The 12,992-nt window shown below is 37.2% G+C and overlaps 1 protein-coding gene across 1 annotated transcript in view; it reads left to right on the forward strand.

Annotated features, from left to right (window-relative positions):
* The window catches only part of LOC121645781 (alpha-2-macroglobulin-like protein 1), a 35,013-nt gene that overhangs the window by 1,508 nt on the left and 20,513 nt on the right, over positions 1–12,992 (forward strand). The window contains exons 4-14 of the mRNA XM_041994474.1: positions 969–1,021; positions 1,739–1,759; positions 5,811–5,973; positions 6,061–6,145; positions 6,250–6,400; positions 9,230–9,347; positions 9,508–9,617; positions 9,717–9,869; positions 10,093–10,320; positions 11,028–11,091; positions 11,231–11,376. Coding sequence (XP_041850408.1) covers positions 969–1,021; positions 1,739–1,759; positions 5,811–5,973; positions 6,061–6,145; positions 6,250–6,400; positions 9,230–9,347; positions 9,508–9,617; positions 9,717–9,869; positions 10,093–10,320; positions 11,028–11,091; positions 11,231–11,376 — 1,292 coding nt within the window. The remainder of the gene's footprint in view (positions 1–968; positions 1,022–1,738; positions 1,760–5,810; positions 5,974–6,060; positions 6,146–6,249; positions 6,401–9,229; positions 9,348–9,507; positions 9,618–9,716; positions 9,870–10,092; positions 10,321–11,027; positions 11,092–11,230; positions 11,377–12,992) is intronic.

Genomic DNA, 12,992 nt, shown 5'->3' on the forward strand with positions numbered 1-12,992 from the left:
GTAAAACACATTAACAGAAATGGACTTTATCAATCTATGTATTATATAATACAAATGCATAAATAAAAATACACGATTACTTTTTGGTGTTCAACTCTCTCTTCTTACCTGGTTCTTCCTGACCTTGCCTTCTCTCCTCTCCTTCCCTCTTTTCATCTCAATAGATTCAACAAATAGATTTTATTTAAGTAGATGAAAAAAACTACATAAATATGATAAAGCATTTTTATTGTTAAAATATTATCTTTCAAGCAAGCACAGTATGGTTTTTTTTATACATTTCTACTTTGTTAAAAAAAAAATACATAAAAAATAAATAAATCTCTCAAATTTTCAGGTTGCTGGGATTCAATTTAGGGGTGGTTCAGCACCCCCCCAAAGTGGGCTAGAAATGCCTAAAGTTTCTATTTTTGTATTATTGGCAGGGCCGGACTGGGAGTCATACACTCACTCAGGCCACCCCAACTCATATACTGCAGTCTGCACACAAATCCTCACACGCAAGTGCACACACGCATTCATGCTCACACACAAAGGCTAATTCATCATCATACCTGTTAAAGGACCAGGAATGCAAAGACGTGTTCTGGACATCGCTGGCAACCCATTTGGGGGTTTATTGATTCCAAAGGTGATAAACTGCTGTTTTGGTTTGAGTTGATCGGATCGTGGATGGCTCTACTGGGAAACTTATGGTTAAGGAGCGTTCTTTAGAGCCATCTCCTACGTTGCCTAAAACCTCCCATATTCAGACCAATCACTTAGTGGCAATGTTCTCTAACAGGGAGAGCTAATCCTCTGGTCATCTGTTTAAAATCCAACTGTGATATTTGTTGATCAATAAAATTCCAAAACATGGCTTTTTAGGAGTGTGTCTTTTCTTTCTGTGCCCTTTTGTAACCAGAATGTGTTAAATCAGCATTGATGTAGTTAAGATGCCAACAATATAATACTTCAATTTCTCTCAGTACATTTCAGAGTGGTCTCATTAGACAGCAAGTTTAGACCTGCAAATCAGCTGGTGAGTAGCTTTAAGTATAAAATTCTTTGTTTGACACCACTGTTTACAATTCCACCACAGAGTCCAAGTGGACTGTCCACAGCAGCTGATGCAATTAAACAAAAGTTAAACATGAATGTTTTCTTAAACCTGCATTATACTTTCATCATACAGCTTTCTCAGTTTCCTTTAAACTTTTTTTTAATTATTATTTTTATGACACCATGAAATTTAACAAACATCCCCACAAACACCCCCATCCCCTGAACTTCTTGTTTTCAAATACGTTGTTAAAATCAATAACTTCAAATTTCAGCCATTTACAGTTTCAGGGTGTTATCATTAGTGTGATCTTTTGAAAAGTATTTAACATAGGACAAAGCCCATTTTAAAATAGGTTGGGAAGATTTCAGCAAGGAAATGAAAACTTAGGTCTGTCATTTGTGAATTCAACACTGAGGACAAATTGCTTCCATCGTTTTCCCCGAGTGTCTACCACTAAAGGATAGTTGTCACTGTTCTTTTCATGAACCTTCACATCATCGCTGAGCAAAGGCTGGGTTCTGAAGGCCAGACTTGATTAATAATGTCTTACTAAAGTTAAAAAGTAAACTTGTTATGCCAGTCTTTGCTGACTGCTGTAAAAGCCTAATTTCATTAAATAAAGAAAAATATTTCAGAATCATGAAACAGTATGATGAACTTGTGTTTAATCCTTTCCTTTTTGTTTATTTTTAGTACAGCATCATTGAACTCGAGGTAAGAAAATGTAGACATTGTGTATTTTCTTGTTAATTCTGTAGATTAATTTCAGAAACAGCTTTGTGTGAAATGCACAACACTTAGTTTGTGTAGCATAAAAATTTTAATGAATCAATTAATGTGTCATAATTTATGGGTTTGAATTAGTTTTTACTGTTGCCTAGTTCTGTTGTGTGTACTGTTTTATTTTGTAGAATTTTCCCCTTTTGTATTTTTGTTTGCTTTGCATCATCACACCTGGTTAAATTTGCACATTTGCTTCGTTGTGTTTCCCCTGTTTTCTTATTGTAAGTCCATCGGTTATTTTAATTACAACCGTATTTCTGCACCGGTCTGCCTCCTGCCTCCTCGCCTCATATTTCTATACCGTGACATTATGTTTGTTAAGGAATCTTTAAATGTACAATATGCAGGTTATCATGCAATTTTAAACTTAACACCTTTAACAATATTTAATTATAAATGAGAGGACATCAAACTTCACATTCCTAAATCCATCCATTTACTTCCACTTACACAAGATTGCATTGTGGGAATATAAATACAGCACAGATATACAGAAGAACTCCAAGACTTATTATTTATATTAGCAAACAGAAAAATATAACTTAAACCAGGCTAATGTGGCTCCTTCAATCAAATAACATGTTAAAGTCTGAATGTTGGTGTCAAATGCAGCACTGAGATATAACAAAATGCTCTATGTACAGAGAGAAGTCTTTTATCTGAGGTCATGAGAAGATCATTTGTAACTTTCACCAGATTTGTCTCTATGCTATGAAAAGCTCTAAATCTTAACTGAAACTCTTCATACTGATTATTTCTGATCAAATGAGTGCATTGTTGTGTTCAATCTATTTTCTCAAGAATGTTTTACATGAAAGGGGGTTTGATATAGGTCTATAATTAGCCAACACTCCTTGGTCAAGAGTTGGCTATTTAAGTAAAGGTTTGGTAACGGCAGTTTTAAAAGATTGAGGTAAATATCCTGTCAAAAAGATATGCTGATTAAATCCAATACAGATGTATTAATTAAGGGAAAACTTCCTTAAACTGTTTGCTTGGGATGGGTTCTAAAATACAAGTTAAAAGTTTAGATGAAGCAATTGTTGTGGTTAACTCAGAGAGCTGTACAGGACAGAAATGATCCAAACATAAATCTGTTTAAGTGCAATAAACATTTGACCCAGTGATTTTATACGTTTCTTTCAACAATCTGTTTATTGATTTTCACCATTTATACAAACATAAAAATTTCAGGGCGGGTGTGAGCGTGGTTAGCATTAGAGTCATTGTCAAGCCCTACTCGCGGTCATGCTATCACTCATACTGGTTGTACTTTTTTGCATCGCTTTGGATGGTTGACAAGATCTTTCACAATCACTTTTACTAAATGCACTCAAGTCGATAGTTGATATTACCAGTATTTTTCAGTCGATTAGCGAGGAGCCGATCTTATTGTGACCTGTCACCAGTGTGCCATAACCAAAAGCCCGGTTATTTCATACTTAACAAGAAACTTTGTACATGGCAGGGCGAGGCTGAGCACACAGCAGTGCCTGTGTCTTTATTTACCATGTGTTGTAATTATTTTCAGACTTTCTAACCACTTCAGTTAGCTGTTAATTAAAATGATCCATTCTATCCATCATCGGAAATGTGGAAGTCACAACTTTCAGTTTCAAGCTTTTCCGAGTTTACTAACCCCACCTCAAATGTCCAACCGATCACACTATACTTCTCGTAGCACCACTAAAAGAAAGATGTCACTCTTCTAGTTTGGGGGTTTCTGCCCCGAGTGCTCCGATGACCACGGGCACCACTGTTGCCTTCACTTTCCAGGCCTTCTCAAGTTCTTCTTTCAGGCCTTGGTATTTCTCCAGTTTCTCATGTTCTTTTTGCCTGATGTTGCAATCACTTGGTATTGCGATGTCAACCACAACGGCTTTCCTCTGCTGTTTGTCCATCACCACAATGTCCGGCGGGTTTGCCATTACCATTTTCAGTCTGGAAGTCCCACAGGATCTTAGCTCGGTTATTCTCTACCGCCTTTGGAGATGTTTCCCACCTTGACCTCGGAGCTTCTAGTCTGTACTCCTCGCAGATGTTCCTGTACACTATGCCAGCCACTTGGTTATGATGCTCCTTGTAAGCTTTCCCTGCCAACATCTTACACCCTGCAGTTATGTGCTGGATTGTCTCAGGGGCCTCTTTGCACAGTCTACACCTTGTATGGTAGATCTGGGCCTCTATTGCTCTGGTGCTCAAGGCCTGCTCCTGTGCAGCTATGATCAGTGCCTCTGTGCTGTCGTTCAGTCCAGCCCTTTCTAGCCATTGGTACGATTTCTCGATATCAGCCACTTCCGTTATCTGTCGGTGGTACATCCCATGGAGGGGCTTTTCCTCCCATGAAGGTTCCTCCATCACCACATGGTCTGTTTTCCACTGCCTTGGACTTTCACCGAGCACTTCATCCACTGAGGCCATCTTCCTGATGTTTTCAAGGATGTTGGATGTTTCATCCTGGATAATGGTTCTGACACTCGCTAGTCCTCTGCCTCCTTCCTTTCGCTTAGTGTACAGTCTCAGGCACGTGCTGCCTTAGGCTTATTATGTTATTCTTAAAGATTTTAACAATGGTGCTTCACTTAGGCTTAAAAATAAAAGTACTCACAATTGCTACAATAAACAGAAAAAAAGTGAGCAACAATTGATCCTTCATCTTCTGACTCAGCATACTCTAAGCTTCAGATGCACTGTTCAGCCTGATCAGCAAAACTTAATAAAACTAAATTCTTCAGTTAATATTTCTTTGTTTTTTAGTTAAATTTTATTAAGTGTATTTTTTTATATTTTAATTTAAAATTATATTTAATTATAAATTTTATTAGTCTGTAACTTTTTAAATATTTTGTCCACACTCTTCATTAATCGACATTAATATCTGACGGTAAGCCAGCGCGGGATCAGCCAGCCGCAGCTTTGCACGTTTCAATTCCAGCCTGGTGATGAAACAGAGCTGATCTCCTGCTCTGATGCAGCAGCTGCTGTGTGAGGTGAGGATGGTGGGATCCTCACTGAGAAAAGTAAAACTATGTTACAGTCCCCAAAAGTCTCCAATAATACCAAAAGTCGCTTAAAAAAAATTAAGAAAAAAAAGTCGCTAGAGGGAAGTGAAAACGAAAAGGACAAAGTCAATCAGTTGCCGACACTGAACCAAACCACTCCTATGTACCACTGAGTTATTCTTTGCTCTCTTATCATCGATTTCATCTGTGTTCTCTTCGCTTATTCAGTCAGTTAAACACTGTAATCATATACTGTATGTATATCGAAATATCGGAAATGTGTTCAAAACTCACATCACCGTTATTGAATAAAAGTATATTGCGATATATACTGATTTTGAATTATTGTCCAGCCCTAATAGAACCACACCAATCATCAAAGAACAGGTTACATCCCAGCTATCTCACTGAGCTCTCTCTTCTGCATAAAAACGAGAAAAAAATATTTGTACTGATCACTTACTACTTAATAATATTTGGTATTTAAAGTATACAAATACAAATATATAGATATTATAGTAAAACTCTTTTCTGTTTGAAAATTTTAATTTCCAGTTATTTCAGTGAGTGCCTGATAAAGGGCTACTTTACTGACTGTTTTCTCAGAGCTCTCAGTAGTAGGAGTTTGATCATTTTATGTTTTATTTTGCAACACTAAATTTACTTGAACTCTGAGTAATATTCAGCAAACCATAACTTGATAAAATTGATTAATACAGAGTGGATTTTGAGACAAATTTCTATTTGGTCAGCAGACAAAATGCAGAATTTAATGCTGTTTAGCAAAAAAGTGCTCCTATGATTGTTGTCCAACTAATAATCAACATTTGCAACGTTATATTTTGTTTGTACTTCATACAAGTCACTTGTATCTGTTCCTTTAGTGAAATATTCACACCAAAGCAGCCTGGTTAACTTTTTTCTTTGTGTGTGTATGTGTTATGAAAACATATTTCCCTCTGATTTGTCTTACTGGACAGGATCATCAAAACAAGATTGGACAGTGGCTGAACAAAACTTCCAGCAGTAAAGTTTTACAGCTTTCTTACTCCTTGAACTCTGAGGCCCGTGAGGGCTTGTACAAAATCACTGTGAAAATGGGTACAGATGAAGTATATCACAACTTCAAGGTGGAGAAGTATGGTAAGCTAGGGTTGTTGTTTCTTTACAGAACAGTTTAGTCTACTTATTATTTTAGTGGTAAATGTTAACATGCATTTTTGTTTATAGTTTTGCCCAAATTTGATGTGATGCTAAAAGTCGATGACGAAGTGAGTATCAGCCAGGAAGAATTTAAAGCTGAAGTATGTGCAAAGTAAGTAAAACCTGTATAAAATGTCAAATGCCCTCTCTCTCTCTCTCTCTTTCTCTCTCTCTCTCCCATGAATGAAGTTTTTCTCTCTGTTTTGATTAAATTAGGTACACATATGGACAGCCTGTCGCAGGAACTGCTACAGTTGAGGTGTGTCGACCATTTAATGGTCAACATATATACTCTATCTCTATTGCTGTTCCCATCAATCAAAAGGAGCCTGTGAAAACTGGCCTATGTGACACAAAGACAATACAGGTGTAGTTACTATGGTTACAGATTCATCTTTCTACTGACAGATGCAGACTAACATTAACATTCTTATCAGCCTTAACTTGGTCTTCTGAGGGATAGGACACTAGAATTTGTTGTGTGCACTAATGTGGACTATTGTTACGCTATAATCAATTGTGTTAATTTAATCTACTAACAGAATAACAACCAAACTCATTACTAACCAACTAGAAGTGGGTTTGGAAAATGTTTGGTTGAGAGATCCAGCTACAGTCTAGTCTAGACCAATACCAGACCACACAAAAGAGCAAAGACATTGGTGAACCACTTGGCTGAGGCAGCAAGTTTTGTTAGCAAAATGCAGGGTAAGACACTTTTGGGATGGCAGTGGCTCACGCGGTAGAGCAGGTCGTCCAATGACCAGAAGGTTTGCGGTTCAATTCCCACTCCCGCAGTCATCTGTTGTTGTGTCCTTGGGACACTTACACGCAAGACACTTAACCCTCCTTGACTCCATTGCTGGCATCACTGGTGATTGAATGTTTGGTGATGGTTGGAGAGGCCGTAGGCGCGGATTGGCAGCCACGTTTCCGTCAGCCTGCCCCAGGGCAGCTGTGGCTACACACGTAGCTTACCATCACCAGGTATGAGTGAGGAGTGGATGAATAATGGATACACAATGTAAAGCACTTTGGGTGCCTTGAAAAGCGCTATATAAATCTAATCCATTATTATTTATTACTTTTAAAGTCCTCATACATCTCCATCAGTGACGTGCGGTTAGGAGAGGCAGGTGAGGCAGCGAATCAAAGGTGATGTAGTGCCGAGCTGTGCCTAGCCTCTGACTGCACGATCCTATACAAACTGGGTTGCATGCCCGTTTTTGTTCCTCAGCATATCACCAATATGAACTTTACAGAAATATTTGTTATAAACCATGACTCTCTACAGTCTGTGTAATGTGTTTAAACTGTGTGAGAGAATTATTCATGCTGATAGTACAATAAAGTGCAGAGAAAAGTCAGCAGGCGAGGTAGGCAGTACCCTGCCTGTCTGCCTCACCATAATGGGATTTCCTACCAGTTTCGTGGCATGAATGTCACATTATCAATCTATTCCATTATCAACTGTATTACTTTTCCACAGACGGGTCCTGTGTTAAAAAATATCAAAATAGTTTGCCACGAAATTATTCCAAGTTATGTATTTTTCCAGTAGAGTCCTTATGAATGTGTCTGCAAACTCCTTCTTCATTTATAAAATCATATTTGTGGATCTGACAGCCATTTGACCCTTCTGTGAACCCAGTGTTGTTGGGTACATTTGTACCTATTCCCCACTCTCTGTAGCAGTTTTATCCAGTCGCACACACTTTTTTATATGATAAAATAAGATCCCGTATTGATCCCACAGAGGGGAAATTTCACTGTTACAGCAGCTTCTTCGATCAATCACTGAAAAGTTTGAGTTTCTGTTGGTAACACGCTTCAAAACTTCAGATTTGTTTTTGAGGAGAAAACTTTTGACTTTCCAAATTTCAAAACAGGGATCAACAGGGATCTTCAAAAAATTAAGACAATTCAAAAACTTTCACAATTGGATAAAAAAGAAAAGGTGCAAAAAAACCAAACAAACAACAACAACAATAAAAACGGTCAAGACAAACAATTACTTGCTTTGGTTCAAACTCGAAGATGTTCTCTTTCTTCGAAAATTTGGGGATTCCTTTCTTTCTTTGTCTCTGCTGGGGTTTAAGCTTCTTCCACTGCAGGGTGATGTATGAAACTTCCAGCCAATCTTAACACAGGATTCTGGCGTGGAGGTGGAATGTAATTTGATGACTAAAACTGAAAAACTAATGTACCTGAATATAATGACTAAAAGATACTTCCATTCTCCCGTACTTAAGAAATGTCATGTATGAAGCATATCCTTATTATATCAGCAAAAACATTTAACTATTTAGATGAGTGAAGAACTACTCATCACAAGAGAGACTGAATAAGGCAATAATTGTTTAAACGTCTCTGGATATAAACATATATGTATGTATGTAACAAAAGAAACAGCACCCAAACTTAGCTGTGAATAAAACTGGTTAATGAACAACAAAAATAGATAATTAATTAATTTGTCCAGGAATGTTTTAAAACAACCTGATTGGTTAGTGGCACATGTATGAATGGTGAGAGTATACCTGGAAGGAGAAACAGGAGGACTAAGCTAAAAAGTTAATCAATGTTAGATTACCTTTCTAAGACATGGGGGGGGGGGATAATCTTATAAAACTCTTAGATGCCGTTTGAAATGCAGTGGTCCTGGTGATTGTAGCCACTAGGGGGCTCTGTGGCTCCATGGAAAAATGACCTTTTTGATTTTTTTTCACAACGTTTCAGTAAAACAAAACATTTCTAATCAATAACAGAGTCCTAATCGATAGCTGTTCATTTTCCAAACAATTTAAAGAAACTCATAAAATGAACAACACATTTAACAAAGTTATACTAACATGCTGTTAAAGAAGATGGGTTTTTCTCTGGAATATGATGACAGCACCCCATAGCTCTCGTCTTAGTCCAGCTGTTCACTTTACCAGCAGGAGATTAGAAGATGAGGACCATCAGTACTTTGACTGATGAGTTCTACTTTAAATCTGCAAAGATCCACCTACAGTCGGGTAATTGTAGTCATTCATGCGGGCTGGATATTCTGCATAAGCTGTTGGACACAATGATGATGACGGCTTGCTGGGTGGGGCTTTTTGCATGTGCTGGGAGAAACTGCTGAAACAAAAGCATTTTATTTTGTAACATTGATTTTATCTCTTTGTTTTTATTCAATTTGACTTTGTAGACAGACAAGAATGGCTGTGGAACTTTCATTTTCAGGATGTCAGTCTTCACCGATGCTGACCAAGGAAATGTGCATCAAATACTGGATGTCAGCGCCACAGTAGAAGAGGAGGGAACAGGTAAACTTATTTTATTTGGTCTGGTTGAGTTTTTTTTTTTTTTTTTCATTATTATTTCTGTACACTAAATGCAGATTTAGTGAGTTAAAATGATAAATTATGTATAATTGAAGCATGGTAGACACATGATTGTTGTAACCTTTTGAATTTTCTTTTACAGGTATTTCACGCCCACAAGGCAAAAGAATAAAGATTTCAGATGTTTTTGGAAGGCTGTCCTTTACCGACACACCACATCTTTATAACAGAAGCTCAAATATAGAAGGAAAAGTGAGTCCAACTTGTTGCCTTTCATTTTTCTGTCTTGCAAGTTGCAGTAAATTGGAAGTCATGTCCAATTCTCAGTGTTACATTATTTTGTTTCATCAGATCAAAGCTGTTTATTACAATACTACACCCATTCCTGACATGCCGCTGTACCTGTCTGTGGCTCAGTTGCTGATGAATATTACAACTGACAGTGATGGTGTGGCAGTTTTCACATTAAACACAACTACATTTAGAGGACACATCCATCTTCAAGTAAGTAGACAGTAGCCCTAATACAGTCAAAGTTGATTTGTTTGTTTGTTGTGCCAATATGAAACTGATAAAACATCAAAATGTAAACCTGTTTTTTCTCTGTATTTTGCTACCCAATGTTTTACCAAAATATAATAATAAAAACTGAGCTTGTGTTGCATCATTTCCTTCCACATAAACTCATGTTTATTTTATTTATTTATTTTTTTTTACATTAAACCAGGTTAGACACTCACCCAAAGAGGAGCATCGTCTATACAGACAGCCTTTCTATGAGCCTGGATTTCACACATTATTTAAGTCACTACCTCCTTTTTCTAAAACTAAAAAAATCAGTTCTTTGAAGATAAAGACAAAGAATAAACCACTTCTCTGTGACACAGAGGAGCACATCTCCATCCACTATACTCTGGTTAAAGAAGCCCAGGGCACAGTGGATGTTATGTTTCTGGTGAGTAATATCCAGATATGTCACCTTTCTTCTTTTATCATGAAACAACACGGTAAGTAACCAGTATTTGTTAATTAAATAAACATTTGCTGTACAAATTCATGATGCAAGAGAAATCACAAAGCAGACCAACAGTATCTAGAATCACTGATTATTGTAGAGAATTTTACTTCTACATCACTAATGTAAAGCCTTATTAAGGTCTAATGCAGCATGACTGTCAGACTTTCACAAATTCAAGTCAAGTCTCAAGTCACTGGTTGCATTGAATACTTTCCCATGTGACGCCTGCCCTCTGCTGGGCTTAGAACAGTATATTATAATATTCAAGAAATTTAAAATCCGTACTCCCCTTTCATCTCCGAGTATGTTGTAACACCACTGTTGTTTAGCAAATGCTCTGTCCCTCTCCTCTGGACAATTTCTTTGCTTTATTCAATTAGGAAAACCTATAAATGAACATGGAAACTTATTCAGATACTAAATATGCTCTGAACATATAACTTAAGAGTTTTTACAATGAAAAATCCATTAGGACCCACAGAGAAATGTTCAAAACTTATTCTCTAGTTCGTTGCATCCATTTTTTCTGAATGTATAGAAGTGGACCAATATGCTGCACACTAGCGCAGGGATCACCACTTGTGATACTCTTTTAAGGTGTTATGAATTTACAAAGAATTTACACGTTTTCTCTACCTTCCCAGATCCTATCTAGAGGAGCCATCATCATGCAAGGCCTAAAACAAATTGAAGTTCAAGATCAAACAGGTGTGTAAATGCTTTTTTAATAATCAGTGATTAGATGATCAGAGAATCGCATTGTGATTTCCCCTGAAACTGAAGGATTCCAGAAGTATTTTCATGTGAAAACCGGTCAATGGTTATAATACTTGGTTTTCCTTCCCAGTAAATGAGGGTGAGGTGTCATTCAAGCTGAAAGTGACTCCAGACATGGCACCAGAATTCCAGGTTGTGGCTTATGCTGTCCTTCCCAGCAAGCGTGTCATTGCTCAAACGGCTGACGTTGCTACTGAGAAATGTTTCAACAATAAGGTCAGTGAGAGAAAATGAAAGTCATAAAAATAAGACCTCAGAATTATTGCAATGCATTATTTGATTATTATTGTATGCACCAGGGGCAGAAGACAAGTGTCATATTTTGTACAACAGGGTTTTAAGCCTTTTTTATCACAAAGTGATGAAAAAGATCTCAGAAACTGTATGTATCAAATATGACATGTATGACATTAAAGAATTAGTAGAGAGGCTAGCTTGCTAGTATAAAGTAAATGTTATGGAGAAGTATTTAAAACAAAAAATATGAAGATTAAAGTGGTCCTAAACCCCCTAAAAGACAAAAAAATGTGTGCAAGTACAATCCAATTTATAAAGTATGGCCTTATACGCAGAGCAGAGCCGAGAGCCAACCATGGAGAGCTAGCTAATGCTATCAGCACTGAATCCTTCATCACCAAAGTGGCATCTAGAAACCAAACATCCAATGGATGCTCATGTGAAAGTCAGTGGAATTTTTCACAAAGGAATAAAAAATAAAAAAAGAATGAGCTACAGATGGAGAGAAACTATTGTGTCTGGCAACGTATAGTTCAGAAGTTTGTTAAATAAATCACTGAAAAAAAAAATTTGTGTAAACTTTATTTACAATGTATTTATTATTATTATTGTTATTATATTGTTCTGTCATTTTATTGATAAAATTTTATAGCAAAGTCACAACTATTCTTCCTGGGACCCAGCAGGATCCAACCTATAGCCAAATGAGCTTTACGCTTCCTCACATCTTGATGTTCACATTATGAGACACTATGTCATTTAACCCTGTGCATTACCCTTATAATATTGTATACTCTTTATATATACATAGACATATTTCAACCAAAATACTATATATATACATGTCACATGTATATAAACAGTTTGATGGTGAGTATGAAACTTCTGAAGCCTGGGAAACGAATAGGCAACATGACAAGATGACCAAAGTCCAGAGCACAAAAGATCAGCCAAGCAGTTGTCAATCAGCTTGTTAGTGAACCCCCCCTACATGGATCTGCAGCAGTAGCTGCCTCAAGCAGAAGTACAAGTTGTAATGGAAAATGAGTGCCTGAATATGTAGTCTAAGGCACCAGACTACACTGTTGGATGAATGCAAACCAGTGGGAGCACTGTCATAAGTTCTACGGGGAAAACTTGAGCCCTGCCATTCTTTAAACCACAGATCACCAACTCTCTACTTCTTGGGCCAGTGTCCTAGAATTTTTAGAGGTTTCCCTGTCGTGATCTTCTGGGTTTTGCTTCAGTATTCTCTTTTTATAGTTTGTTGTCTGTTACTTGTGTTTTGGTTTCTTGTCTTAGTTTGTAGAATCACGTCTTTGTTGGTTCTGTTCTCTTTACTTCCTGTTCAGTGCACACCTGGTCTCATTTTAGCAACTGCTCCACTTTCTCCTCGTTTAGTCAATTCTCCTCAGTGCATAAATACCCATTGGTTTCTTTTGTTCTCTGCCATTGTTGTCGTTTCTCCATGTAATTTTTGTGTTTGTAGTTTAGGTTTTAGAGACCAGTTACGTTTTGGTTATCCTGCCAGTGCAGCCCCTTCAGTTTTCATTAAACTTTTTACACTCTTTCAAATGTCAGATCCATTGTCAACT

Source organism: Melanotaenia boesemani, chromosome 9 (genome assembly GCF_017639745.1).
Source record: "Melanotaenia boesemani isolate fMelBoe1 chromosome 9, fMelBoe1.pri, whole genome shotgun sequence".
Classification (NCBI taxonomy): Eukaryota; Metazoa; Chordata; class Actinopteri; order Atheriniformes; family Melanotaeniidae; genus Melanotaenia; species Melanotaenia boesemani.